The sequence below is a fragment of the Ascidia mentula genome, chromosome 8, assembly GCF_947561715.1.
Source record: "Ascidia mentula chromosome 8, kaAscMent1.1, whole genome shotgun sequence".
Lineage (NCBI taxonomy): Eukaryota > Metazoa > Chordata > Ascidiacea > Phlebobranchia > Ascidiidae > Ascidia > Ascidia mentula.
In genome coordinates, this window is record NC_138573.1 from 5582220 (window position 1) to 5607833 (window position 25614).

The following is a 25614-nucleotide window of genomic DNA, read 5'->3' on the forward strand; positions in this document are numbered from 1 at the left end:
GTTTTTAAAATGATCTTAACAGCACGTAAAATTCCTTTGCCAGTGCAAGTGCATGCAAACAAATCTTTAGCAGCATCTTGTGGACTTTTTACAAAAACAATAAAGCAAAAAATTAGCAAAAAATTAGATGAATAAAATACAGGTTGTATAGCACTAAAACTAAAAGGCTTATTTTTCATGTTTTTTTGACAAAAAATAATAACACTATATTATCCCGGTTTTAAAAATAAACCTCTGTTCCATAACTCATGTTTACCATTGAAAATTTGGGTGCAAGATTCGTTCCTTTTTGTGAGTACGCCGCTGTGGGTGTACAGGTTTAGTGATAATGAAGGTAAGTAACGCGAAATGATCCTTGTTTTGAAGAGCAATAGACAAAAATATAAATTTTGTTTACTGGCACGTTAGCCCCATTGTGTATATAACGCTGAAAGCATACCAAAGTCCTGATTACGTCGGATGTAATATGCTAATCCTTAGCAAAGGTCTTACCTTCGTGTTGTTTTTTAGCTCAACATTGCATACCCGGCAACGGGTTGCCAAAAGGTTTTTGAAGTAGATGATGAAAAGAAACTACGAGTCTTCTACGATCGTCGCATGGCACAAGAAGTGTCAGCAGAAAGCCTTGGAGATGAATGGAAGGTAAGTTTATTTCATTACTCATATTAACCGGTTGACTTAGAATGTTGTTTGATTTCAAGGGATATATTGTTCGCATCACGGGAGGCAATGACAAGCAAGGTTTTCCCATGAAACAAGGAGTACTCACAGCTGGAAGAGTGCGACTTCTTTTGAGCAAGGTTGGTATTTTGTTTTTTGTATGCATAGAAATAGATATATTTGTTTATGCATAACATAGTATGATAGTAAATTTCGGTGCATCACATTGTCCCTTAGTGCAGAGACTGTTTTATTATATACTTAATGATAATCAGTTTTGCATCCCTTTCTGGTAAACTGAATGGCTGCATTTCAGGGCCACTCATGTTACAGACCACGCAGAACTGGTGAACGCAAACGAAAATCTGTCCGTGGCTGTATTGTAGATGCCACTCTTAGTGTTCTCAATCTTGTTATTGTCAAGAGAGGTAAGCTGTCTGTAGTTAAAAAAAATATTTGCTTTAGTTGATTTATTTATACTGATGCAAATTTTTTTTTGCAGATACTATATGTAGCAATCACTGTTTTTTCAATATTTTGTTAAGGTGTACATGTATTGCTTAAAAATTCTGATTCAGTTGTTCTCCTGAGATGGCTGATAAAACAGGTATTGCATCTTACATACCTTCCTTCATTATAGGTGAAAAAGACATTCCTGGCCTCACAGATATAACTGTTCCAAAAAGACTTGGTCCAAAAAGGGCAAGCAAGATACGTAAGCTTTTCATGTTGACAAAAGAAGACGATGTGAGGAGATATGTCATCCGAAAACCTTTGCCAGCCAAGGAAGGTCAGTTTTTGCCTCTAGCCATATTATTAAAGGTGGCTACACGTGAACATATTTTTTTGGTGCTTACCGATAAAATTCTTGACTCTTCGTTACACATTTTTGACTACACAGTTCTCAAGACCCAAAGTATTGCATTATTTCTTGTTACAAAAATCAAACGAAGCAAGATTTAAAGGCAAATGATGGATATATACCTTCTGATCTGACATGATTGGACTGGTGCACTAGATAGTATCTGATGCTGTATTGTAACTCTCTACAGTTAACTTATGTTAAATTAAAAGCTGAAAGAACAAACCATTTGTACCCTGTTGCAGGCAAACCTCCAAAGTCCAAAGCCCCGAAGATCCAGCGCCTTGTCACCCCGCTGACATTGCAGAGAAAGAGACACAGGATGGCCATCAAGCGCAGACGCTCTGAACAAGCTAAGGTCATGGAGGCAGAGTACAAGAAGTTGCTTGCCAAAAAGCAGAAGGTCAGTGATATCAAATTTAATCATAATCAACATGTAGAAGCTTATTTATCCAAATTTACCCAGCTGAATTTAATCCTTTGTTGTGTAGTATTTGAAGCACATGTTTGCCACCGTGGCAGTTTCTCATGCTGTCTTGGTCTTTACCTAATGTGCAAAATCAAAACTATGGTTAATTAGCAGACATTCAGCCATCATGAATTGTCTGCCAGTCACCACCTAACAGTTGCCAAGTTAAAAATGTGGACTGTGTTTATGTATCTTTAGGTCTTTTTGAAAATAATCATGTTTTTGAACTTAAAACAAGCAAATATATTTCCAGGAGCTCAAGGAGAAGCGTCTTCAGGCACACAAGAAGAGGCGTTTGTCCAGCTTGCGTGCATCGCAGTCGCATTCAGTTACATCCCAGTGATTACAAAAATAAAACTATCGCACTGGAATGTTGTGTTTGGTGTTGTTGTCAGATTAGTATTATTTCGAAAGGCGTGTTCATGTGAGAGAGTATCTGTCAAAACTGTATTGGCGTTGTTCCACACCGCAAAGATTAACGTAAGTAACTGAGTCTATTGAAAAGCAGGCGAGATTAAATGTGAAGGCACTGATAGTAGTTAAAATATAAGTAAACTGCTAATTTTTGACGTTCCGGATGACCGCACAAGCGTGGAGCCGATGCAAATTATCAACAAACTTCATCGTGCGGTTAAACTTTTGCTGCGATGATACATGTATTTTGCGTATTTTTTCCTAAGCTTACAGAATGTTTTTTTTACATCAACAGAATAACAAACAAAGTACATTAAACAAGATTCTGTGAAGTATTAGTAAAGGATACAGAAAATTAATTTTCAAATTCAAATGAAGCCCTTGGAAAATGACTGTGCTCGTCGCCCCAGCAGTGAACTGCCACAAGACCAGCTAAACCTTCCAATTCATGGAGCTCGAAAAAAGTTTATTAAAGAATTTAAAAAAGTGGATTCAGCCATTGTAATTGGGGAAACTGCAAGTGGAAAAACTACACAAATTCCACAGTTCATTTTGGGAGAAGGTTTGTGTAAGGGTGGAATAATTGGCTGTACCCAGCCACGGAGGGTAGCAGCTATAACCATTGCTCAAAGAGTGGCAAAAGAATTTGGTAGTGACTTGGGCTCTGATGTTGGGTATTGTGTAAGGTTTGAGGATTGTACAACCCCCAGCACAAAAATTAAGTACATGACTGATGGCATGTTATTGAGGGAGGCTATAGGTGACAAACTACTTTCAAAATACTCCTGCATCATTCTGGATGAAGCTCATGAAAGGACCATACAAACTGATGTGCTATTTGGAATTGTCAAACAGGCTCAAAATCATAGAAACAAGAGCAATGACACATTAAAGCTGATTGTCATGTCAGCAACAATGGATGTGGACCATTTTTCAAAGTATTTTAATCAAGCCCCTGTGCTTTATATTGAAGGAAGGCTTCATTCTATTAAGTTACTTTACACAGCAGACTCACACAAAGACTATTACAACACAGCCTTAAGTACTATTTTCCAATTGCACAAAAGTGAACCAGAACAAGATGACATCTTGGTGTTTCTTACTGGACAGGAAGAAATTGAATCTATGTGCCAAACAGTAAAAGAAATTAGCCAGACAATGCCACAAAACCTGCCCAAGTTGCATGTGTGCCCATTGTTCGCAACGCTTCCACAACACCAACAACTCAAAGCATTTAAAAAAACTGCCAAAGGCTCACGGAAGGTAGTTCTGTCAACAAATATAGCCGAAACATCTGTTACCATAAGAGGAATAAAATTTGTGATTGACCCAGGTAGGGTAAAGGCTAAAACGTTTCACCCTTCCACCGGTTTAGATGTTTTGGCAAGGCAGTGGATTTCACAGGCTCAGGCTTGGCAAAGAGCTGGCAGAGCAGGAAGGGAAAGACCTGGAACTGTCTACAGATTGTACACTGAAGAAGAGTTTGAAAAATTAAGACAAAATGCCATTCCAGAGATTCAGCGTTCTAATGTTAGCAACATTGTGCTCCAGCTTATGGCAATTGGAATCGATGACGTTGCAAACTTTGATTTTATAGACCCGCCAAGTAAAAAATCATTGAATGTTGCCTTTGAAGAATTGAGGATTCTTGGGGGAATACAAGATAAAGAAACCAATGGATATAAACTTACAGAATTAGGAAAGAAGCTTGCAATCTTTCCGCTAGAACCTAAGCTAGCAAAAGCGCTTGTAGCGTCTGTGGCCAACCATTGTGTTGAAGAGATGATAAGCTTAATAGCAATGTTATCAGTGGATAGTGTTATGTACACTCCTCAAGCCAAGAAGGATGAAGCAAATACTGCCAGAAGGAAGTTCACAGCCAGTGAAGGTGACTTTGTCATGTTGTTAAACATCTACCGTGCCTTTAAACAGAATAAAGGGAACAAGACGTGGTGTTTTGACAACTATATTAACTTGCGTAATATGAACACTGTTTTGGACATTCGAAAACAATTGAGAGACTTGTGCTTGAAAGCCAAGATAGTCGTGACTTCTAGTCATCGAGACATAACTGCACTACGAAAAAGTGCTGCAGCCGGTTTGTTTATAAATGCAGCTGAACTGCACCCTGATGGATCATATCGTGCTATCGACTCCAATCAAACAGTATACATTCACCCTTCCTCCTGTTTATTTCAGGCCAAGCCAGCTTATGTTGTGTTTAGAGAATTGGTACATACTACTAAATGCTACATGCGTGATCTATGTGTTGTTGACCCCGACTGGCTTTATGAAAGTGCCCCAGAATATTTCAAAAAAAAACTTAAGGGTCACAAGTAGCACTGGTATCTGAGAAATAAACTAACACATAATCACGGAGTATGTATTTATTTTCAGTTTATATTTGTGAATGAGAGAAAGTATGTAACAGGCAAGTACCACAAATTTTTGTCACAAGAAATGAAAGGAACTTAATAGTTTTTTTAATACTCAGATAATTTTTTTGTCACACAAGATGCATTATCACAGTGTCAGCAGTCATTATGGCAAAGCACAGTTTTTATAACTTGGAAAATGCAATTGCATTTTATGCAGCCTGTCTGACAAGAAAATACAAAACTTCTACAAATACCTTAAATCTTGCAAGGAACATGATTTTTCTTCAGCAGTAAAAAATAAAATAATACACAACAACACAAAGAAATTTGACTACTTCTTTTCATCAGACAACTGCTGAACCCATTTCCTCAATTCATTTCTTTGGGTATTAATTTCTTCTTTAGTCAAAGTGGTCGGTTGATTTCCAACTGTTAAGTAACCGGGAGCCAGTCTTGATTTAGCTGATGAATTGTCTTCATTTTCTGATTCCTTTTCTTTTGTGGATCCATTATTATCACCTTCACCAACATTTGCTGATGCTAACTTTTTAATAACATGCAAAATGTCGTTATCAACAGGAAAGTGTCCAACGGGTTCTAGACACAACTCAATCCGGTCGTGTTTCTCATTAAACTGAAATCTTTTTCCTGGAATTAGGGGAAAGGAACAATGGCTTCCATGTTTAAGTCCAATGTCAATTTCAAATTGTTGGTAAAAAACACCACCTCGGAGAAAAAGTTCCGGCATTTTGCAACAAAAATCCCACATGTCTGACAACTTGCTAAGTTCAAACTCCCGCTTTAACTGTTCAAGTTTGATGTACAAACTGGTGGTATTTGTAATCGGGTCCAAGGGCATCCCAGTGGAAGCTTTAGGAATTGAGTGACTTTTCTTCATTTCAGATTCATCATTTTGCTGAACTTTCTTTTCATCCACCTTGATCTGGTCCCCACTTTTGAGCTCAATTGTTTCCATGTCATCGAGAACTTTAGGAGGAAACCCATATTTTAAAACCTGCTTTTCCTCTGGGATGTGAAAGCAAGAATGAATCAATGCCTTTAGGTCCTTGACTGAAGTAAGCGACTGCAGTTTAAAAGTTTTTTTCTGTCCCTTACAGGTTGATATTTTTACAGTCACTTTGTATTTTACTTGGTTGCTCTGTGTTTGATCCCCAACTATAGGTTGGCCATTCGACTTTCGTTTAAACGCGGACTGCACAATAGGGATATTCTCAACACTGGTGGTAGAGGTAGTGGGAATACTGTTAAATTTGGCAGTGGCCACTGGCTTGTCGGGGTCACTCTTGCTTGCCTCCTGTATGGAATTAAGAAGTTCAGTCTCGTGGCTTGTATCTTCTTGATTAAGAGCCACAACACGGTTGAATTCATTTTGCTTTGCCGTTAAGCAATCAGCAAGTTGTGAAACTAACTCTTCAGTGCCAGTTGATCCAAAATGGTCCTGGACAATACGCTTTGCTTCAATGTGGGGGTTGCTATTTAGGTCTGGGTTTGAATCGCCATAAAACCACAGAACCTTCAAAGACAAAAAAGTTGCAAGGACCAATTTATAGAATTAGTGGTAATGACCAATGTTACTTTTGGGTTATGTTATTAAGAGATGCTTCATGTCAAATATATGTAGATACCAATGTTCAATTGAATTAAGGCTCTAACATATTGAGTGAAATAATTAATGACAATAGATTTTATTTGTTTAAAATGGCAATAACATTATTTCGGTAGGTGTAGTTTATTATTACAGACATGTTATCACTTGCATGCAAGTTACACATTCAGTAACCTTTGAACATACCTCGACCGTGTGCGTTGTGCCTTCCCACTCCAAAGTCATTGAGAAAATTTCTGGCAGGTTATCATATTCTTTGCCATTCCAATAGTGCTTATACTTGCAGTTGCACTTTGTGGGTATTTGAGTAGGATTGTCTGTGGCATCCCCATTATGGTAAATTATGTTTCCATATTTGTCGACCTCTCTTGTTTGATATCTTTTACATGTTATACATTCACTGTTGGACACAGCTAGCCTGCCAAACAAGGGATAATCTATCATAAATCATCATGTCCAATTATTCAGTTCAGAATTCATGTGCCAGTATGGCTGTCATGCAAAGTATCATGTTTTTACTATTATTCAAAAGCCACACAAGAAAATAAATAGTCAAAAATCACCAACCAAAACACTTACATGTTAACTTCATCATCGTAAATGCAAACAATTTTGTGTGACTGAAATGTGTACTGCTTGTTGATCTTTGGGGTTTGGTGACACTCAATTACAAGATTGTAGAGACTTCCACCTGGACGTAGCATCGAAAAGCTGACTGGTAGCTCTTGTAATGCTTTGCAATCCTGCGTAGAGTAACTGTTCATATAGATAGCTTGCATGTGAGAACTAGTCATTTAGTACTACCAAAGCACTAATTATGTTTCTTGCAGCACTGCATTTTGTGGTGCAAACTATATATATATATATATATATACTTACCAAACATTTTCGAATTTTTTTCTCAAGAAACGCTGCTTTTGTCACAGTGGTCATCTGATAGGGCTGAATCAAAAACTTTCTTGGATAGTACACAAACTGGTAAAAGTCCTCAACAAGCATGCAGGAGACCTCATAATGTTGCACAAAAGTTGACTCCATTGCCCGGGCCAGTCTTAACAAGTAGCTGAAAACAATTAAAAATGCATCAAGACCCTTCTTACCACATCCACAATGAAAGAAAACTTGTCACAATTTCAAGACCAAACACCTTGTCTTCAATGGTTTGCCTCTACCAATAGTAATGCTGCCATCTTCATTAAAATCCAAATATTGGTTGGCCTTTTCTGGGGAAACACCCCACACATTTGGCACAAGCTCCCTGGGTATAGTTGGAAGTGGTTTGTCTTGAATTGGAACCAGTGGTACAAAATGATTGTGGGCTGCCCCACTCCATGCAATGCAAATTGGTGACTTTTCAAGACACAACTTTGGGTCGCTCAGAACAGGTACAAACAGTCCAGAATAGTCGCCCACCTTTTGCATGTTCTGCCAAAATAGACATCAGACAGTTTTGTGAAGCGGACAAAGTATCGGGAGACATGACTTTACTTAAAATAGTTAGTGTTAGCGACTCAATTACAACTAACGTTGACCAATTAATCTCAATATCAGGGTTGTATTAAAAATGAGAGAAAGAGAGATATTTAACCTAAAAAAGTTTGTCAAGTGAAGACCCACCTTTGGCATGTCTATTAGCATAATTGGCCTCTGTAGTGTATTGCTCAAAGCAAAAATGTGTATATTGCCCAGACCCCCTGTTATACCACCCGAACTGTTAAATGGGTCAGCTTCATCAATCAATGAATCCCATTCATCTTCGTCATGAAATTCTTTGAACAGATCCTACACATAACGATGCACATTTTTTATATACCTAACATTTTTCCGTTTTAAAATAACATTTTGTCCAGGAAACAATTTTAAACTTTTTTTGCAAACTCGTAAAACTCAGAGTACTCACTTTGTACTCTGATAGATGGGCAATCAGGTGTGATTGCAAGTTTTTTCTCAGACCATGCCAAAACATTTCCCTTCCGATCAGAGCTCTTGACACTGCATGCACTAGGCAATGGCCGTCGCCATCTGCATGCAGTGGTATCAACAGTTCCTCACCATTATGATGTTCTCTCAGAACATCTGCACAGTTCAGAAAAAACCACATGGTGTAGCAGTTTACCAAAATAGCCAGCGAAACACAACAAACACACTATTCATATCATCATACCTAAAAACCCTTCCAAATATTTTAGACTACCAGTTTTGTCCTTCCCATATCCATCAATTTCTATGTGACTGGAATCAATATGAAAGGTTCTATTTCCAATAAGTTTACCACAGTTTATCATTTCTCCATGCCCCAACTCTGTTAGCAACTTTGGCCTGCAACCACAAATCACAGATGAAAATGTAGTTATTATAATTTGCAAATTTGTGTATAGAGCACTGTTCCATAAGCATAATAAAAAAAATAAAAAAGTGTGGCTACTACATAATATCTGAGAAAACTTTTAACATCTTGTAAGCCTACCTGCCCTCTTTGTTCATCCCATAGAGAGTTAACAGAGGTGAAAGAAGTTTGCATTGAAAGTTTGACAAGCCATTAACCTTCACAAATTCAGTACCTTTGTGGGGCATACCAAGGTTTGCCAAGTAACCCTTTACCTACATTTTCACAACAGTAAAATATATTTGTTTATATTAGGTTTTTACCAGAACCGATGCGGCAACACAGTTCTTCATTTAAAATAATTTTCATTGGAAAATTTTAAATAGCATATGAAACTGACATTTTTGCTATACAACAACAATACGAAAGTTATTGTACCATTTTGGCCAAGTCTTTCTTTTTGTCCAAAATACACATATTTATTAAGGCAGCTTTTTTGTGTTCCTGTCCACATGATGGACAAGTGATAATGGTTGTTGTGGAGAAAAAATACAAAGTATTCTGCAAATACATGTTCAGTTAAAAAACAAGAGTCAGGGAAACACAGAAGCATAATGCACTTACATTACACTCTATGTCGGGGCATTGTCCACTTAATGTTTCATAGTGTTCCTGTAATTCAGTCTCCATGGCGAACTTTCAGTCACAGTAGAGTTCCCACAACCATTTATAAGTATCATTGCACATGTAAAAGATGGCAATTGAATCACACCCCTATAGGTAGGTAGTTATATTGTCGAATTTAAGATCAACAGTGAGCATTTATTGTTACCCGTAAGTGAAAGACCATCCATTGGTGCTAAATAGAAAAAAATAAATGGAATTAGACTGTGATTGCACGGTTTACAGGCCATATTTGATTCATTTCAGTTCTTAGGACAGAGTAAACCTTCTCACAGAATGGATAAGCAAAACTTTGTTAAAACGTTACGTTACGACTAATCAGCGGTACAAACATTTGACTAGAAACAGCATTTTAGTAACTGTTAAATCCAATTGTAAACAAATTGTATTTTGAGCATTCCACACAAGACTATCGGGTGTCAATTTAACGTTAATTGTGTTTATTTTATTCTTAAAAATTAATTGAATAAATTTGGCCTTTTACCTTTTTCGTGGTTTTATCTGTGCATCTTTTGATGCCAAAAAAATCTGATTAATCATGCGTAACGTTTTTACAAACATTTCGCTTTTTCTATTGCCAGAAAAACCAGAAAGGGAAAAATTCAATGCGTTGTTGCGTTGGCCCTCCAAAATCGATACGATGGCCCCCAAAAATCGAATTGATTAATTAGATTTATTTAGCAAAGATTCATAACGCGTCTGGTTTAGACGATTTGCCAACACAGAAAAATAAGTATTCGGATTAAAAAAAGACAAAGGGTTATGCAGAAACCACCCTAATTCGACCCGCTTAACTTTAAGCTCGGCTTAAATCCCCGCTTAACTTTTAAGAGCTATGCAGAAACCTCGCTTAACTTTAAGCGCGGCTTAAATCCCCGCTTAATACGTCATAAGTTTCCATCAATTTTCATTTGAAAAAACTTTTTCCCTAAATTCAATTTTTTGAAATTGTAGACTACATAACTTGTAGAAATAGATAACAAAAAAGGCATTTGTTAGGAAAGTTTAAAAGTTAAATTTGTGCGTATTTATTAGTGGAAAATTGTTGAACAATATGGAGTCTGTTTACAGTAGGCCAAACCTCTGTTAATAATCTAGTTTTTGTAGGCCGGATCCAGTGATGATGTACATTGTGGCAACACGCATGTTTTCCCTGGCGTAGTTCTGACAACGCCGCATGTTTTCTGAAACTCACCACTGGAACACCAGACGGAAAGGACGCATGCAGAGTTTAAGCTTTCCTGCAAGACTTTCCACAAGCTTTCTGGCATCTGGACAACACATTATTTTGGACAACACATTATTTTTGACACTTCGTTATAAAACGCCCATTTCCTTATCCTTGGACAATCTAGTCTCTCTCTCTCTCAGACCCTCTCTCGAGCCTGTTATTTCTCACCATCGCGCTGTGACGTTCGCACGTTCTTTTGATAGTAATTCGCTGCAATTCAGGCACGTGATAAACTCTAGTCAAACGCGCTTGGAACAAATTTAACTTTACGCCACATGGCATAGCAAACGTGTGTTTCCATTAATAAATAAGTCTGTTCACGGTATTTTAAATTCATTAGTCTACAGCAAGAACACGCAAGCAGACTTAGCACAGCATGGCAGCAAGCCGACCGGAATCAGTTGGATTGCTGCAATTATAGAAATACTGATTATTATTATTATTATTATTTAGCCGAAACGTTAAACATTTATTTCACCCTGTTAGTGAAGATGTTTGTTATTCACCGATAATACTAATGTGAATGTCAAACAGCGATTCTCTTTCGGACCCACGTACATGCCCTGAAAAAAACATTTAAAATGACTGCAAATGATTTTAAATAAATTTTAGGCCAAACCGAGCATTTTGTAAATCATATTTATTTGGGGCATGCCGCACTTTCGGAGTATTTATTATTTATGATGTTTTCCTCACACAAAGCTTCAGAAGATGATCTTGATTTTTTAATTCGGATCTTCGCTGATACCGGGTAGCATGCAGTTCCTTTATTGTATCATGATCTTCAAAGATTAACCAAGCATGCGAATACTAATTAAAGAACGTTCTGTTCAAGACTACATACATTCTACATCACTTGGCTGCGACTATTCGCTACTATTGAGAATGACGTGTAACAGCAAATTTTATAATTTTCGTACAAATTCTTACGAAATTCTGTTGTTAATATATAAGTCAGGAAGCCTCGCCTACGCATCTTTCGGTATGACGAGCCGCGTTCTCGCTAAACGATTCTCGCTATAAGTTCCTCGCTAACTAACGAGGATCTCAGACCACTCGCTAAACTCATTTTTTGTGGAAATAAAACTGTATTGCGACAGCATATTTTGCAATTATTTGTCATAAAAAGGCCAAATATAACCAAGTATTCATGGGATATGTTAGACTTGGGAGAAATAGTATAATTTTGCTTTTGTTTTAATACTTTTAGAAGATTTGCAAAAGCTATAAAATAAAGGGTATTTAAAAGCAAAACAATAAAGCGATATTAAAATAAGCTATTTTAATATTGCTCAATAACAAACATAACACTATAATCCGCATTTATTCGTGGAAAGATTTCCGATCGTTTAAATTCGAAACGATCAAGAAACGGCCATTTATCGAAATGCCCAACACAACCAAGGCAGTTGCTATCGTCAAAGCAGCAGTTTTTTGCAGTTGCATTAATACTCAGTGTTGTGGAAACGATCGACAGAACTACACCATTCAAAAATATATTAGTGTCAATTTTGCGTGGGTTGTTTTTCATACGTCGCAAGTAAATACAATATAGCCATGCAATTACAAAGTTTTCAAGTGCTCTGACATAACTTGCATACTTTTCCGCCCGAATGAGGGCGAAAAACTTTGACAACATTGATTGGAAGACTATATAGGTATTTTAACACCCATTGTAAGTTTCCCGCGTGTAAAAGATTTTAATAATAGCTCGCAAAGTAGGTGTGGTAAAATTGTAATTTAATTAAAATTTTATAACAATTAAAATGAAATTAATGACTACACTTTTAAGGCATTTCCTCAACTGCTTGAAACCAAAGTAACAATTTGATTTGTGATTTCGGTCTCATATTATCCTAAACTTACCTAAATAATGTAAACAGATAAAAAAGTGGGGTCAATTCAAGATTCTAAACTGCATATGCGCAAGTTATGGCAAATTATGCAACTCGTATTCAGAAACATAGTACTAAAGGCGACGCTAAGTTCCCTTTCTCCTGAAAAGTGACGCATTCTCCAGTTTTCTTTGCGCCCTTGTACGAGGCCCTAACGAGATGTGCTCGGCATACCATTTTCCATACCGAGTTCCTCGCTCGTAAACACCTCGCTAACATCATGGTTCGAAACCGAAGTATTAATTGCAACAGGCCAATTTTTAAAACTCACTGTATTAATGATGTAAAAAGAAAAAAGTGTTCAAAAGAAGGTCCGTAGTAAACTTAAATTCTATATCGTATGAAAAAATATGACGATTTCGTGTGTCCCGACATCTTTACGTTTATATATTATCCTCTGTGCGCAACGTGATTAACTGGCGATGTGAGTGACATCGTGATTCGCGTAGTTGTGCTTTTATATTTTGGCGCACAGATTCCAAATTGTGTGTTTTGGGAACTAAAACTGCCCCATGTGAAAATAAGGCATTAAAACATCTGAATGTAATCTTTGTGCACTGAAACCATTGTAATATGCCAAGGTTGCATGTTGCATTATGTTTAATATATATATAGAAAGTGTTCTAAAACTTTATTTATTCGCAAGAAAAAGACTACTCATAAAATAATTTGCCTACATTTCAGGAAGGAGTCAACAACCATGGCATTTGCAGCTCGTTTTAAAATTCGAGAAATCTTTGTTACCACAAATGCTTGCGCGCAGCATCAACTTGCTCATCCCATGAGAAAACCCCTGAGTTACCAACAAGGTGGAATGGCATTTCTGAAAAGGAAACAGATTTACGATGGTTTTATCCCCATTGGATTATTAACTAGCAATGTGAAAACCATGATTCAGCGTGGAGAGCTTACACCACATACTGCGAAGAATATTTTTTCACTCATGAATTCAGACTGCCTTGCAACGAAAGAAGAAATTAAAGCATTGCTTAGCACAGTTACAGACAATGTAACTAAAAAAAATACCGATTTTTACAATGCCTATGTGCAGGCTTTACTTGACAACGACATAGAGTTTTCATTTGATGAAATTTTGCAAATAATGGAAGCCTCACATGCAGCCCCAAATTCAGAGACTTTTTCAAAATTTATTGGTGATAGCTGCAGAAAAAATGACATAAACAGTGTAAAACACTTTTTTGATTACATGAAGTCAACTGGCATGAACATACCTAGCAAAAGTTTGGGGTATTTGGCCAAAGCTAAATGTGCCCAAGGAGATGCTACAATGGGAATGAAAGTGATTCAGGAAGCAATGGTTAATTTTTATTTCAAATGGTCTGAAGTTGGTATTGTTTGTCAAGGTTTTCTCGATGCAAATGAATTTGAAAGGTTTGAAACTGCTGTTAAACAGTACCATGACAGTGTCAATGTAGCAATGCCAATGGAAGAAGCTACCCCTTTAATCACCAGTCTTTTTCAAAAGAAAAAGTTCACAATTTTGACACATTTTTTGTTTAATCATGTTGATATTAAATCCTATTTTGATTTCCTACAAGTTGTGGATGCATTGGATGGCAAAGGATTCAGTGTAGTTTTAAAACAGTTGTACAGTCATTGTAAGTTCAACTTTGGAACACAGTTTAAGCGTATAGCTGATGCCTATCTCTTTGATGTTGTTAATAGTGCAGAAACTGTAGAAGCTATTCTGGATGAAGTTTCATTTCTTCAAGAATATCACTCTGGTTTGGATGTTGTCATGATGGCTGTGCCACATATTGCACAGTTTAAAAAGTTTCTTTTGCAAGACTACCTGACAAAAAGTGAAACTAACCATGTAATAAAACCTCACTATTTCCTACCACTGTCCGATGTGGATTCTTTTGATTTTAAGGAGGTACAGCAAATAATTTCTTCAGCCTACAGCAATGATATGGAAGAACAAAACTTGCAAAAATCTCTTTCAAAATTGATAACAGATTATTTATTTGATGAGTCTATTGACCCAAACCAGTTGGCTGAAAGTTTATTGGACTCCCTAAAACATGTGGCTGATGACCAGGCCTGGTGCTTATTGTCCAAACAACTACTTTTTGCAGGTTGCATGAAGGTGCGTTCCAAACAACAGCAGGAACGTTTTTTTAAGTTAAGGCATGCCTTAGAAGATGCAGGTTATAAATTTCACACAGGATTTTTCATTTGGTGTTTGCGAAAATTGGATCAAATTGGTCAAAATATGTTGGAGCCACTTTTGAATGATGATTTTCGGTCATATGTTTTGAATAACAAATATGATCTTAGGGATCTTGATAAACCAGCACAGGTAGTCTCCAAAATATGTGCTTCATCAACTCCACATGCTACAAAATTACTTACTTGTGCTTTATACCATTACAGAAATTCTGAGAAGCATTTAAGTCAATTTGAAAATTTGCTAATGGATGAGTGCACACATTTGTATGCTACTAATTTACACACTTTATTTTGGCATTTCGTCAGTACCGGCAATGTCTTTCAACTAGAGAAACACTTTTCAAACTTTGTAATTAAAGGTCATATCTGCATAATACCTCCAAGGTATTTTGCATCATGGTCTGAAAAACTGGAAAACTTTGTAATGGAGCGCCTTGCTCAAACAATTACACAAAACAAAGCCAATTGGATTGTGTACATTTCACTAATCCAGGCCGAAAAATTCACAGCTGCTTCAAACCTTCTAAATTCAGGTAATTTCACCTTTTCTGAGGACACAGCAGGTCTTTTAAAGAGTTGGGTGCATAGTGTCATACAAGAGGAAAATGTTGGGAAAATGTACACACAGGTTTTAAATGACATTGAGTCAATTTTGGATGAGGAATCATATTTGCTTGTGGTTGACGAAATTCTTTTGGCACTATCCAAATGTGATTCCACAAGTGAACTAAGTGATGGTGTTACAACAGTTTATGATAAAATACCAGAGCAAGTTCTTCCCAAAGTACCCTTAGCAACAACTCATGCTTTGGTCAACAACTTGATCCGGAATAACATTAAGACACCTGAGATTTTTTCTGCTAATAAGGCCTTGGGTACTCTTCTCGAAACTGCTTTTGGAAATGAACAGAGCACTTCAAAATATTTGGATCAAGTTAAGTTGGTTGTTCAGGATGACAAAAGTGTCCCATCGGAGCTACTTTGTCTCATGATGAAAAATGTGAAAAGTGATGACTTTGAAAGCTTCGAGACAATGCTGCAAGAAGTTGTACCTGGCTACAAACCTGAAGAAATGCCGACATTGGTGATTGCCCGTATTAAAATGTTGCTTGAAAGGGGTGGTGTTGGGCAGGCTTTGGACTTTGTCAAATCTTTTGATGATTCACACCCTGAACAAAACATGCTTATGTGGAAACAGGTAGTTGATATAATTTGCAATGAGGTACATAATAACAATGACTCACTGGAATTGGTAAAAACTTCATTATCCTTTCCTAAATTGAAGTATGTTATTCATGCCCATGAAGCATACCATGCTTTGAACAACAATGACATGGTAAAATTTGAAGACTCAAAAACCATGGATCATTTGGTCGGGATAATTACAAACAGAAACAATGTGGAAGCAATGAACAAATTAAAGGAACAAGTTGTTCAAAATGAAAAACTGCACAGTAGTTTTGTTGCTGCATTAGTTGTGAGGGATCCTGATCTTGAAAGTATAGATAAGGAGGCTATGTCCATGTCAGTACAAAGTTTGCTGAAAATGATAGAGCATGCATACAAAAATGCAGACAATATTGAAACTCTTTTGAAATGTGATGGTTTGATGAGAAAATTTTACCCACATTTTAAAATTCTAAATCATCATCTAACATGTGCTGGTTTGGATTTGGATTTGTTCAAAAATCCTAAATTTGCACAACATTTTGAAAAAATGTACCATTCTCAACCAAGTATATGCGTCACTCCCCTGGTCCAAAAAACATATACCTGGTATTGTACAACAGTATTGTTTAGGTCAGGTGGATTGTCCTCTAGTGGTAAAGCAATGATGGAAGAGTTTCTTGAAAATATTGATAATTAAAGTGTGCTGTTTGCATTGTCTCTCTCTGTGTTTTTAATTTGAATTGTCATTTTGTTTGTTGGACCTTTGAATATTTTGTACCTGTAAAAAGTGTTCTGTAACAAGTTTCAAACTGTAAACAAAAAATGATTTAGGTTTCTGTTTCCTGTGAGTAAAATATAAGTGAACAGCAGGTAAAACATGTTACGCATGCAGTTGTTAGCTACACCAAAAAAAATGTCTTCTTCCCTGGTGCCGATTTTTAGCGTGTTTGCAGCAGTTTTATTGCATTTTTTTAACCTTTTTAGTCAGCTATTTATTTGGTGTTGGGTGTTTATTTGTTTGGAGTTAAAAAAAGCTGATCAGGGGGATTTTGTTGAAAATTCAACCACAAAAGCATACAGTCATTTTATGGTAGCCCATATTATTTCCGCATTCAGGTCAAAGTTAGTTGCTTGAAGGCCTCCAAGGGGTATTTTGTCCCCTGGTTTGACGTTATTTTGTCTAAAGAGTCTGCAAACAATAGGTAGGTTTTGTCAAAAAATGAATCACAAAAACCTCGTCCAATTTCCAATTGAATGTTGGCCCAAAACTTGTTTTTTTTTTGTGAGGCAGACCGCATTTCGGTATTTCTATTAAAAAAGTTCGCCCGCGGGGAATGCCCGTCTTGTTCTCCTCTGTCGCAGAGAAACTCATTTACGTCACAAGGCAACCGGTGATGCATTGGGGTCAAATTTATAGTTGAATGAGCGGGAAGGCACGTGCTGTTGCCAGGGCGATTTTCAGCATGTTTGGTGAAGTTTTAGTGCATTTTTGTCCTTCTCTGGGTGCTGTGAAAAAGTTAGCTAAAAAGCTTCAAAATGTTCAAGGAGATGTAGCTCAAAATTGATTCACAGAAGTATACCCTAATTTAAGATTTTATATTAGGCCCGCCTCTTGTCTACGCATTCAGGTCAAAATTAGTTACAGGATATGTTGCCTAAATTGCCCCCCACGGGGCATTTCGCCCTCTGGTAGGATATTATTTTAGCTGAATAGGCTGCAAAAACTGTAAGTTGGTTTTGTGAAAAAATGAATCACAAAAAACTCGTCCAATTTGCAATTTAATGTTGGCCCTAACCCTTTTCTATGCAATGGCAAAAGAATTGTCACAGAAAAGTTGCTTTGGTAGCCCCTGGGACTGTTTTTGCTATCCTGTAGGACACAAAGATACTCCTGGAGGTTCTTCAGATCCTTGCTGTGTTTGTCCGTACAGCTGCAATCAATTTATTTTTCTTTTAAAATGGTACCAGTAGATCTTCATGGGTCACCGACCACAGGAATTGTTGTGGCCAAATCACTAATGGGTGTTAATGTCGATAGCCTTCAAAGCTTGATTTTGGGGATTTAATACTGTAGCGAACACAGTGAAATATTAACATGAAAAATATAATATTGGAATTTTTTATATTCGTGACCTATTTCCCAAGTACAAAACGACAACACAAACGTGTGCAAACATAATTACAAACGACTGCCCTGACTCTAAACTGTTGTAACTTGCTGGTCCGCCCTGACTTGCCTTTGACCAGCGGCCACCATATACATAATGATTTGCATAATTGCTTGTGTTGTTGGTGGGGGACGTGAAGATGAATCAACCCATATCTGTGCTGATTCCACACGATTCCATTTCTTGTGGTTTCATTTGAATTGCTGCCGTATACGTATACGTTTAGCCATCTCAATATAAGTTTGTTTACCTGATTGGTGTCGGATATATGGAGTTTAGAGAAGAACACGCGTTAAACGCAACAATACTGATATGTGGCCTTAACTGTTATTAACTAAAGCGCTAAAAAAAAACGCGATTTTAGTTACAGATGTCAAAAAAAATCATTACTTTTTATCACAACTATAATAAATTGAGATGTGTTGTAATAATAGCGAAGCAATTCGAGCTTGCCTTATAGATTGGAAATCCACTGATGCCTACGATACATGTTGTAAGAGGCACCCGTTAAGAAGTGTCAGTAACTAGATTCGGTCCAGCACATCCCTTACTGCACAGTGACAGGCTTGGAACAAACGTCTTCGGACATGCCGATACTCTGCAATGAAAATGAAGGGTTCATCTCACGGGCGTCCGGAGGGTGTGCAAAAAATTGCACAAAGTCGCACAAGCACAGCTCAGGAAAACACCTGCAAATGATTTTAAATAAATTTTAGGCTAAATCCGAGCACTTTGTAAATCATATTTATTTGGGGCATGCCGCACTTTCGGAGTATTTATTATTTATGATGTTTTCCTCACACAAAGCTTCAGAAGATGATCTTGGTTATTGAATTCGGATCTTCGCTGATACCGGGTAACATGCAGTTCCTTTATTATTTATTGTATCATGATTTTCAAAGATTAACCAAGCATGCGAATACTAATTAGAGAACGTTCTGTTCAATACATACTTAACTACACACATTCTATACACCATCACTTGATTGCGGCATTTTTACCCATATCCTACTGTTTCTATAGAGATCAGATAAATCAAATCATGTATTTTTTGCGAAAAAAAAGCAACTACGCGTAAGAACAATTTACAAAGAAATAAAATGACAAGGGCACTGATAAAACTATAAAGGTTATCGAGTCAGGCGCCTATGTAAAGGTGATTTCCTCACGGAGAATCACCGTCTGTCGTAGGATCGCAGCCAGGCGCACTGGGAGGTGATGGGTTGCGACAGATGCATGTGACGAAGGTGGTCACTCGGCCGTGCTGGTCAATGCAAAACCCATCGAAACGCAAACGCCAACTCGGTTCTCAGAGAACGTTTCCTGTGATCCACATCGGTCCCGAGAACAGTCCGATAAAAATGCTAATGGTGCGAGACCGAAGTGTATTAATGATGTATATACAAAGAAAAGGGTGTTCAAAAGAAAGTCTGTAGTAAACTTACGTACCATATCCTACAAAAAATATGACGATTTCGTGTGTTCCGACTTGTGTACGTTTATATATTTTCCTCTGTGCGCAACGTGATTAACTCATGTAGGGCTGTAAGGTTACGGCCAACAAGGGTAAGTGTCCAAGATCAGTAATCTAGCCAAAATCGGTTACCTAAACACGTGACTGCAGCGGCACACAGGGAATTTTCAATCAAGTAAGTTTCTGTTTGTTACGGAGAATATTCAGGTCAACAGCATTTTACGACAGTGTATTTTAGTGTTTGCAAGGAAAGGCCTACGAAGAATTTTTCAATAGTAAGACTGAGAATTGGTTTGATGTGTGTAAGGGTGTGCTGTCGTCAACTTGTTTGTCGAAAGGAATTCATACACACTGCACGCATTGTTTAAAAGTATTTCCGACCAGAAATTGATGCAAGCGCCATTTTAGACAAATTCATCGGTCACGTGCCATTACTATGATGGTAACAAATTTATGTAAAGTTGAAAAACGCCAGCAAAACACCACTGAGGCGCTCAACAAAATTTATGCATTTCCATTCAGCGTTATTGCTGAAAAATGGTACCGTATTTTACGGACCATAAGGCGCAACTTAAATCCTTTTTTTCCCTCATAAATTGATCGTGCGTCTTATAAGCCGGTGCGCCTAATGTATGGATCAAGTAGTGCTTTATTGCCTACACTCAAAACCAGTACCGATACTATTATAAATAAACCATCGTCTTACACAATAAACTACGGTAAAAGCAACTAGCAACTGTGATATTCATACTATTGTGACTTGCTTACATTTATTACGTAACAAGTTTTTGTTTGATGAGCTATACGGTAACCCATACTCCTCAAAATACGTTGCGTTCTATAGCCCGGTGCGCCTTATGTATGAACAAAAAACTAATCAAAGCAATTTATTGACAGTGCGCCTTATAATCGGGTGCGCTTTATGGTCCGTAAAATACGGTAACTGCCTGAACCCAATGATGACTTATAAGGATATATGACCGTGGAAGAGTTCCACCAGTGTGGTGCCAGACAAAAAAACGGTGTAAAAAAACCTTTTTTTTTGTAATATTTACTGGCACGACTGGTGCAGAAGATGAGTTTTTCAACACCGCAGTGCACGAAATGGCTCACGTGCTTTCACTTTTTATCGAAAGAAAGTGGCCAAATGCATGGAAAGGAATATTTACGATTAGGAAGATATGTTTCATTAATTAAAGTGCATTCAGACCAGCAAGTCAGCACCATCGTGGATCCCCAAGAAGAAGGTATAACGTGTAGTTACCCATCGTGGACACAGTGCAAGGTATAGCGCAGTGCTTCCCAACCTTTTTCACGGCCCACTTTTAATGCAAGTTTTATTGTGCGACCCACAATGAGACATGACCAAACAATGTTACGTAATGATAATGCAATAATTTAGTGATCTGATAGAAAACTGTAACATTCAGAAATGCTTCGCGACCCACCTGAAATAGCTTCGCGACCAACCAATTAGTCGCGACCCACTGGTTGGGAAGCACTGGTATAGCGTGACTACCCTAGCGTTTAACAAAGTTACCTATCGTGGACACAGTGCAAAGTATAGGGTAAATGTTTTAAACTACCCCCCTTGGAGGAAAATGAGTAACTCCTTGTGTGCCGCTGCAGTCACATATTTAGGTAACCGATTTGGACAAAATTGCTGAGCTTGGACGCTTACCTATATTGGCCGTAACCTACGTTACAGCCCCTTCTCGATTAACTGGCGATGTGAGTGACATCGCGATTCGCGTAGTTGTGCTTTTATGTTTTGGCGCACAGATTCCAAGTTGTGTGCTTTGGGAACTAAAACTGCCCCATGTGAAATAAGGCATCAAAACATCAGAATGTAATCTTTGTGCACTGAAACCATTTTAATATGCCAAGGTTGCATGTTGCATTATGTTTAATATATGCATTGCTTCTGAGGAAATTGTTCTAAAACTGTATTTATTCGCAAAAAAAGACTACTCATAAAATTAATTTGCCTACATTTCAGGAAGGAGTCAACAACCATGGCATTTGCAGCTCGTAATAAAATTCGAGGAATCTTTGTGACCACAAATGCTTGCGCGCAGCATCAACTTGCTCATCCCATGAGAAAACCCCTGAGTAACCAACAAGGTGGAATGGCAGTTCTGAAAAGGAAAAAGATTTACGATGGTTTTATCCCCATTGGATTATTAACTAGCAATGTGAAAACCATAATCCAGCGTGGAGAGCTTACACCATATACTGCGAAGAATATTTTTTCACTCATGAATTCAGACTGCCTTGCAACGAAAGAAGAAATTAAAGCATTGCTCAGCACAGTTACAGACAATGTAACTAAAAAAAATACCGATTTTTACAATGCCTATGTGCAGGCTTTACTTGACAACGACATAGAGTTTTCATTTGATGAAATTTTGCAAATAATGGAAGCCTCACATGCAGCCCCAAATTCAGAGACTTTTTCAAAATTTATTGGTGATAGCTGCAGAAAAAATGACATAAACAGTGTAAAACACTTTTTTGACTACATGAAGTCAACTGGCATGAACATACCCAGCAAAAGTTTGGGGTATTTGGCCAAAGCTAAATGTGCCCATGGAGATGCTACAATGGGAATGAAAGTGATTCAGGAAGCAATGGTTAATTTTTATTTCAAATGGTCTGAAGTTGGTATTGTTTGTCAAGGTTTTCTCGATGCAAATGAATTTGAAAGGTTTGAAACTGCCGTAAAACAGTACCATGAAAGTGTCAATGTAGCAATGCCAATGGAAGAAGCTACCCCTCTAATCACCAGTCTTTTTCAAAAGAAAAAGTTCACAATTTTGACACATTTTTTGTTTAATCATGTTGATATTAAATCCTATTTTGATTTCCTACAAGTTGTGGATGCAATGGATGGCAAAGAATGCAGTGTAGTTTTAAAACAGTTGTACAGTCATTGTAAGTTCAACTTTGGAACACAGTTTAAGCGTATAGCTGATGCCTATCTCTTTGATGTTGTTAATAGTGCAGAAACTGTAGAAGCTATTCTGGATGAAGTTTCATTTCTTCAAGAATATCACTCTGGTTTGGATGTTGGCATGATGGCTGTGCCACATGTTGCACAGTTTAAAAAGTTTCTTTTGCAAGACTACCTGACAAAAAGTGAAACTAACCATGTAATAAAACCTCACTATTTCCTACCACTCTCCAATGTGGGTTCTTTTGATTTTAAGGAGGTACAGCAAATGATTTCTTCAGCCTACAGCAATGATATGGCATCTGATATAGAAGAACAACACTTGCAAAAATCTCTTTCAAAATTGATAACAGATTATATATCTAATGAGTCTATTGACCCAATCCAGTTGGCTGAAAGTTTATTGGACTCTCTAAAACATATGGCTGATGACCAGGCCTGGTACTTACTGTCCAAACCACTACTTTTTGTTGGTTGCATGAAGGTGAGTTCAAAACAACAGCAGGAACGTTTTCTTATATTAAGGCATGCCTTAGAAGATGCAGGTTTTAAATTTCACACAAGATTTTTCATTTGGTGTTTGCGAAAATTGGATCAAATTGGTCAAAATATGTTGGAGCTACTTTTGAATGATAATTTTCGGTCATATGTTTTGACTTACAAACATGAACTTAATAATCTTGATAAACCAGCACATGTGGTCTCCACAATATGTGCTTCATCAGCTCCACATGCAACCCAATTACTTACTTGTGCTTTATACCATTACAGAAATTCTGAGAAGCATTTAAGTCAATTTGAAAATTTGCTAATGGATGAGTGCACACATTTGCATCCTATGTATTTGCACACTCTATTTTGGCATTTTGTCAGTACCGGCAATGTCTTTCAACTAGAGAAACACTTTTCAAACTTTGTAATTAAAGGTCATATCTGCATAATACCTCCAAGGTATTTTGCATCATGGTCTGAAAAACTGGAAAACTTTGTAATGGAGCGCCTTGCTCAAACAATTACACAAAACAAAGCCAATTGGATTTTGTACATTTCACTAATCCAGGCCGAAAAATTCACAGCTGCTTCAAACCTTCTAAATTCAGGTAATTTTACCTTTTCTGAGGACACAGCAGGTCTTTTAAAGAGTTGGGTGCATAGTGTCATACAAGAGGAAAATGTTGGGAAAATGTACACACAGGTTTTAAATGACATTGAGTCAATTTTGGATGAGGAATCATATTTGCTTGTGGTTGACGAAATTCTTTTGGCACTATCCAAATGTGATTCCACAAGTGAACTAAGTGATAGTGTTACAACAGTTTATGATAAAATACCAGAGCAAGTTCTTCCCAAAGTACCCTTAGCAACAACACATGCTTTGGTCAACAACTTGATCCGGAATAACATTAAGACACCTGAGATTTTTTCTGCTAATAAGGCCTTAGGTACTCTTCTCGAAGCTGCTTTTGGAAATGAACAGAGCACTTCAAAACATTTGGATCAAGTTAAGTTGGTAGTTCAGGATGACAAAAGTGTCCCATCAGAGCTACTTTGTCTCATGATGAAAAATGTGAAAAGTGATGATTTTGAAAGCTTTGAGACAATGCTGCAAGAAGTTGTACCTGGCTACAAACCTGAAGAAATGCCGACATTGGTGATTGCCCGTATTAAAATGTTGCTTGAAAGGGGTGGTGTTGGGCAGGCTTTGGACTTTGTCAAATCTTTTGATGATTCACACCCTGAACAAAACATGCTTATGTGGAAACAGGTAGTTGATATAATTTGCAATGAGGTACATAATAACAATGACTCACTGGAATTGGTAAAAACATCATTATCCTTTCCTAAATTGAAGTATGTTATTCATGCCCATGAAGCATACCATGCTTTGAACAACAATGACATGGTAAAATTTGAAGACTCAAAAACCATGGATCACTTGGTCGGGATAATTACAAACAGAAACAATGTGGAAGCAATGAACAAATTAAAGGAACAAGTTGTTCAAAATAAAAAACTGCACCGTAGTTTTGTTGCTGCATTAGTTGTGAGGGATCCTGATCTTGAAAGTATAGATCAGGAGGCTATGTCCATGTCAGTACAAGGTTTGCTGAATATGATAGAGCATGCATACAGAAATGCAGACAATATTGAAACTCTTTTGAAATGTGATGGTTTGATGAGGAAATTTTACCCACATTTTAAAATTCTAAATCATCATCTAACATGTGCTGGTTTGAATTTGGACTTGTTCAAAAATCCTAAATTTGCACAACATTTTGAAAAAATGTACCATTCTCAACCAAGTATATGCGTCACTCCCCTGGTCCAAAAAACATATATGTGGTATTGTACAACAGTATTGTTCAGGTCAGGTGGATTGTCCTCTAGTGGTAAAGCAATGATGGAAGAGTTACTTGAAAATATTGATAATTGAAGTGTGCTGTTTGCATTGTCTCTCTCTGTGTTTTGAATTTGAATTGTCATTTTTTTGTGTTGGACCTTTGAATATTTTGTACATGTAAAAAGTTTCAAACTGTAAACAAAAAATGATTTAGGTTTCTGTTTCCTGTGAGTAAAATATAAGTGAACAGCAGGTAAAACATGTTACGCATGCAGTTGTTAGTTACAAAAACAAAAATTGTCTTCTTTCCTGGTGCCGATTTTGGGTATGTTTGGTGCAGTGTTAGTGCATTTTTTGCCTTTCTCTGGGTGCTGTGAAAAAGTTAGTTAAAAAAGCTTCAAAATGTTCAAGGAGATGTAGCTCAAAATTGAATCGCAGAAGTATACCCTAATTTATAATTTTATTTTAGGCCCGCCTCTTGTCTAAGCATTCAGGTCAAAATTAGTTACAGGCCGCATCTCTGTATTTCTATGGAAAATACTTTCCCGGTTGGGAAATGCCCTTCTCGAACTCTGTCCTGCGGAACAGAGTAAAATTATGTGTAACAATGCAATGGGTCATGCATGAGCGCAGATGAACAGGCTGTTGCCAGGGCGATTTTCAGCGTGTTTGGGGCAGTTTTACCATGGTTTTCAGGGTTATTAGTCAGGCAGTAAATTGGTAGAGGGTGCTGTTGAACATGTAGCTAAAAAACTACCCAAATATTGAG

The 25614-nt window shown here is 37.3% G+C and overlaps 5 protein-coding genes across 8 annotated transcripts; 4 read left to right on the plus strand and 1 right to left on the minus strand.

Annotated features, from left to right (window-relative positions):
- Positions 1 to 285: 285 nt before the first annotated feature.
- Positions 286 to 2362, plus strand: LOC145910319 (small ribosomal subunit protein eS6-like). Its single transcript, XM_082997391.1, has 7 exons — positions 286 to 334; positions 511 to 642; positions 702 to 800; positions 977 to 1088; positions 1301 to 1450; positions 1768 to 1925; positions 2245 to 2362. Exons 1-7 carry the CDS (start codon positions 329 to 331, stop codon positions 2332 to 2334), a joined length of 747 nt encoding a protein of 248 aa, XP_082853517.1. The 5' UTR covers positions 286 to 328; the 3' UTR covers positions 2335 to 2362.
- A 344-nt stretch (positions 2363 to 2706) lies between these two features.
- LOC145911319 (ATP-dependent RNA helicase DHX33-like) lies at positions 2707 to 4745 on the plus strand. Its single transcript, XM_082998626.1, has one exon. It carries the CDS (start codon positions 2778 to 2780, stop codon positions 4743 to 4745), a length of 1968 nt encoding a protein of 655 aa, XP_082854752.1. The 5' UTR covers positions 2707 to 2777.
- Positions 4746 to 4786: 41 nt separating this feature from the next.
- LOC145910864 (deubiquitinating protein VCPIP1-like) lies at positions 4787 to 9934 on the minus strand. Of its 2 annotated transcripts, none has more exons than XM_082998076.1 (12): positions 9905 to 9934; positions 9361 to 9595; positions 9175 to 9297; positions 8878 to 9011; positions 8575 to 8729; positions 8311 to 8486; positions 8028 to 8192; positions 7558 to 7835; positions 7290 to 7473; positions 6990 to 7153; positions 6597 to 6828; positions 4787 to 6317 (listed from the first exon to the last, which is right to left on the minus strand). In XM_082998076.1, exons 2-12 carry the CDS (start codon positions 9424 to 9426, stop codon positions 5115 to 5117), a joined length of 2880 nt encoding a protein of 959 aa, XP_082854202.1. In that variant the 5' UTR covers positions 9427 to 9595; positions 9905 to 9934; the 3' UTR covers positions 4787 to 5114. The 2 variants fall into 2 exon arrangements, with proteins under 2 accessions (XP_082854202.1, XP_082854203.1); XM_082998077.1 differs by lacking the exon at positions 9905 to 9934 and having other exon boundaries at positions 9361 to 9510; positions 9569 to 9591.
- Positions 9935 to 13043: 3109 nt separating this feature from the next.
- LOC145911084 (uncharacterized) lies at positions 13044 to 16739 on the plus strand. Its single transcript, XM_082998327.1, has one exon. It carries the CDS (start codon positions 13247 to 13249, stop codon positions 16604 to 16606), a length of 3360 nt encoding a protein of 1119 aa, XP_082854453.1. The 5' UTR covers positions 13044 to 13246; the 3' UTR covers positions 16607 to 16739.
- A 4003-nt stretch (positions 16740 to 20742) lies between these two features.
- On the plus strand, positions 20743 to 24997 carry LOC145911222 (uncharacterized). Of its 3 annotated transcripts, XM_082998492.1 has the most exons (3): positions 20743 to 20836; positions 21551 to 22988; positions 23276 to 23384. In XM_082998492.1, exons 2-3 carry the CDS (start codon positions 21567 to 21569, stop codon positions 23282 to 23284), a joined length of 1431 nt encoding a protein of 476 aa, XP_082854618.1. In that variant the 5' UTR covers positions 20743 to 20836; positions 21551 to 21566; the 3' UTR covers positions 23285 to 23384. The 3 variants fall into 3 exon arrangements, with proteins under 3 accessions (XP_082854618.1, XP_082854616.1, XP_082854617.1); XM_082998490.1 differs by having other exon boundaries at positions 21551 to 24997; XM_082998491.1 differs by lacking the exon at positions 20743 to 20836 and having other exon boundaries at positions 22307 to 22485; positions 22553 to 24997.
- Positions 24998 to 25614: the final 617 nt, after the last annotated feature.

What these genes read in the sequence shown, in the direction of transcription:
- LOC145911222 (XM_082998490.1), top strand. Translation starts at nt 21,567, where the DNA reads ATGGCATTTGCAGCTCGTAATAAAATTCGAGGAATCTTTGTGACCACA.
- LOC145911319 (XM_082998626.1), top strand. Translation starts at nt 2,778, where the DNA reads ATGAAGCCCTTGGAAAATGACTGTGCTCGTCGCCCCAGCAGTGAACTG.
- LOC145910864 (XM_082998076.1), bottom strand. Translation starts at nt 9,426, where the DNA reads ATGGAGACTGAATTACAGGAACACTATGAAACATTAAGTGGACAATGC. An exon ending in GCCCCGACATAGAGTGTAAT is followed by an intron (nt 9,298 to 9,360) that starts GTAAGTGCATTA and finishes ATGTATTTGCAG; the next exon opens with AATACTTTGTATTTTTTCTC. An exon ending in GCACAACGCACACGGTCGAG is followed by an intron (nt 6,318 to 6,596) that starts GTATGTTCAAAG and finishes TTGTCTTTGAAG; the next exon opens with GTTCTGTGGTTTTATGGCGA.
- LOC145910319 (XM_082997391.1), top strand. An exon ending in TGCGACTTCTTTTGAGCAAG is followed by an intron (nt 801 to 976) that starts GTTGGTATTTTG and finishes GCTGCATTTCAG; the next exon opens with GGCCACTCATGTTACAGACC. An exon ending in TGCTTGCCAAAAAGCAGAAG is followed by an intron (nt 1,926 to 2,244) that starts GTCAGTGATATC and finishes ATATATTTCCAG; the next exon opens with GAGCTCAAGGAGAAGCGTCT.
- LOC145911084 (XM_082998327.1), top strand. Translation starts at nt 13,247, where the DNA reads ATGGCATTTGCAGCTCGTTTTAAAATTCGAGAAATCTTTGTTACCACA.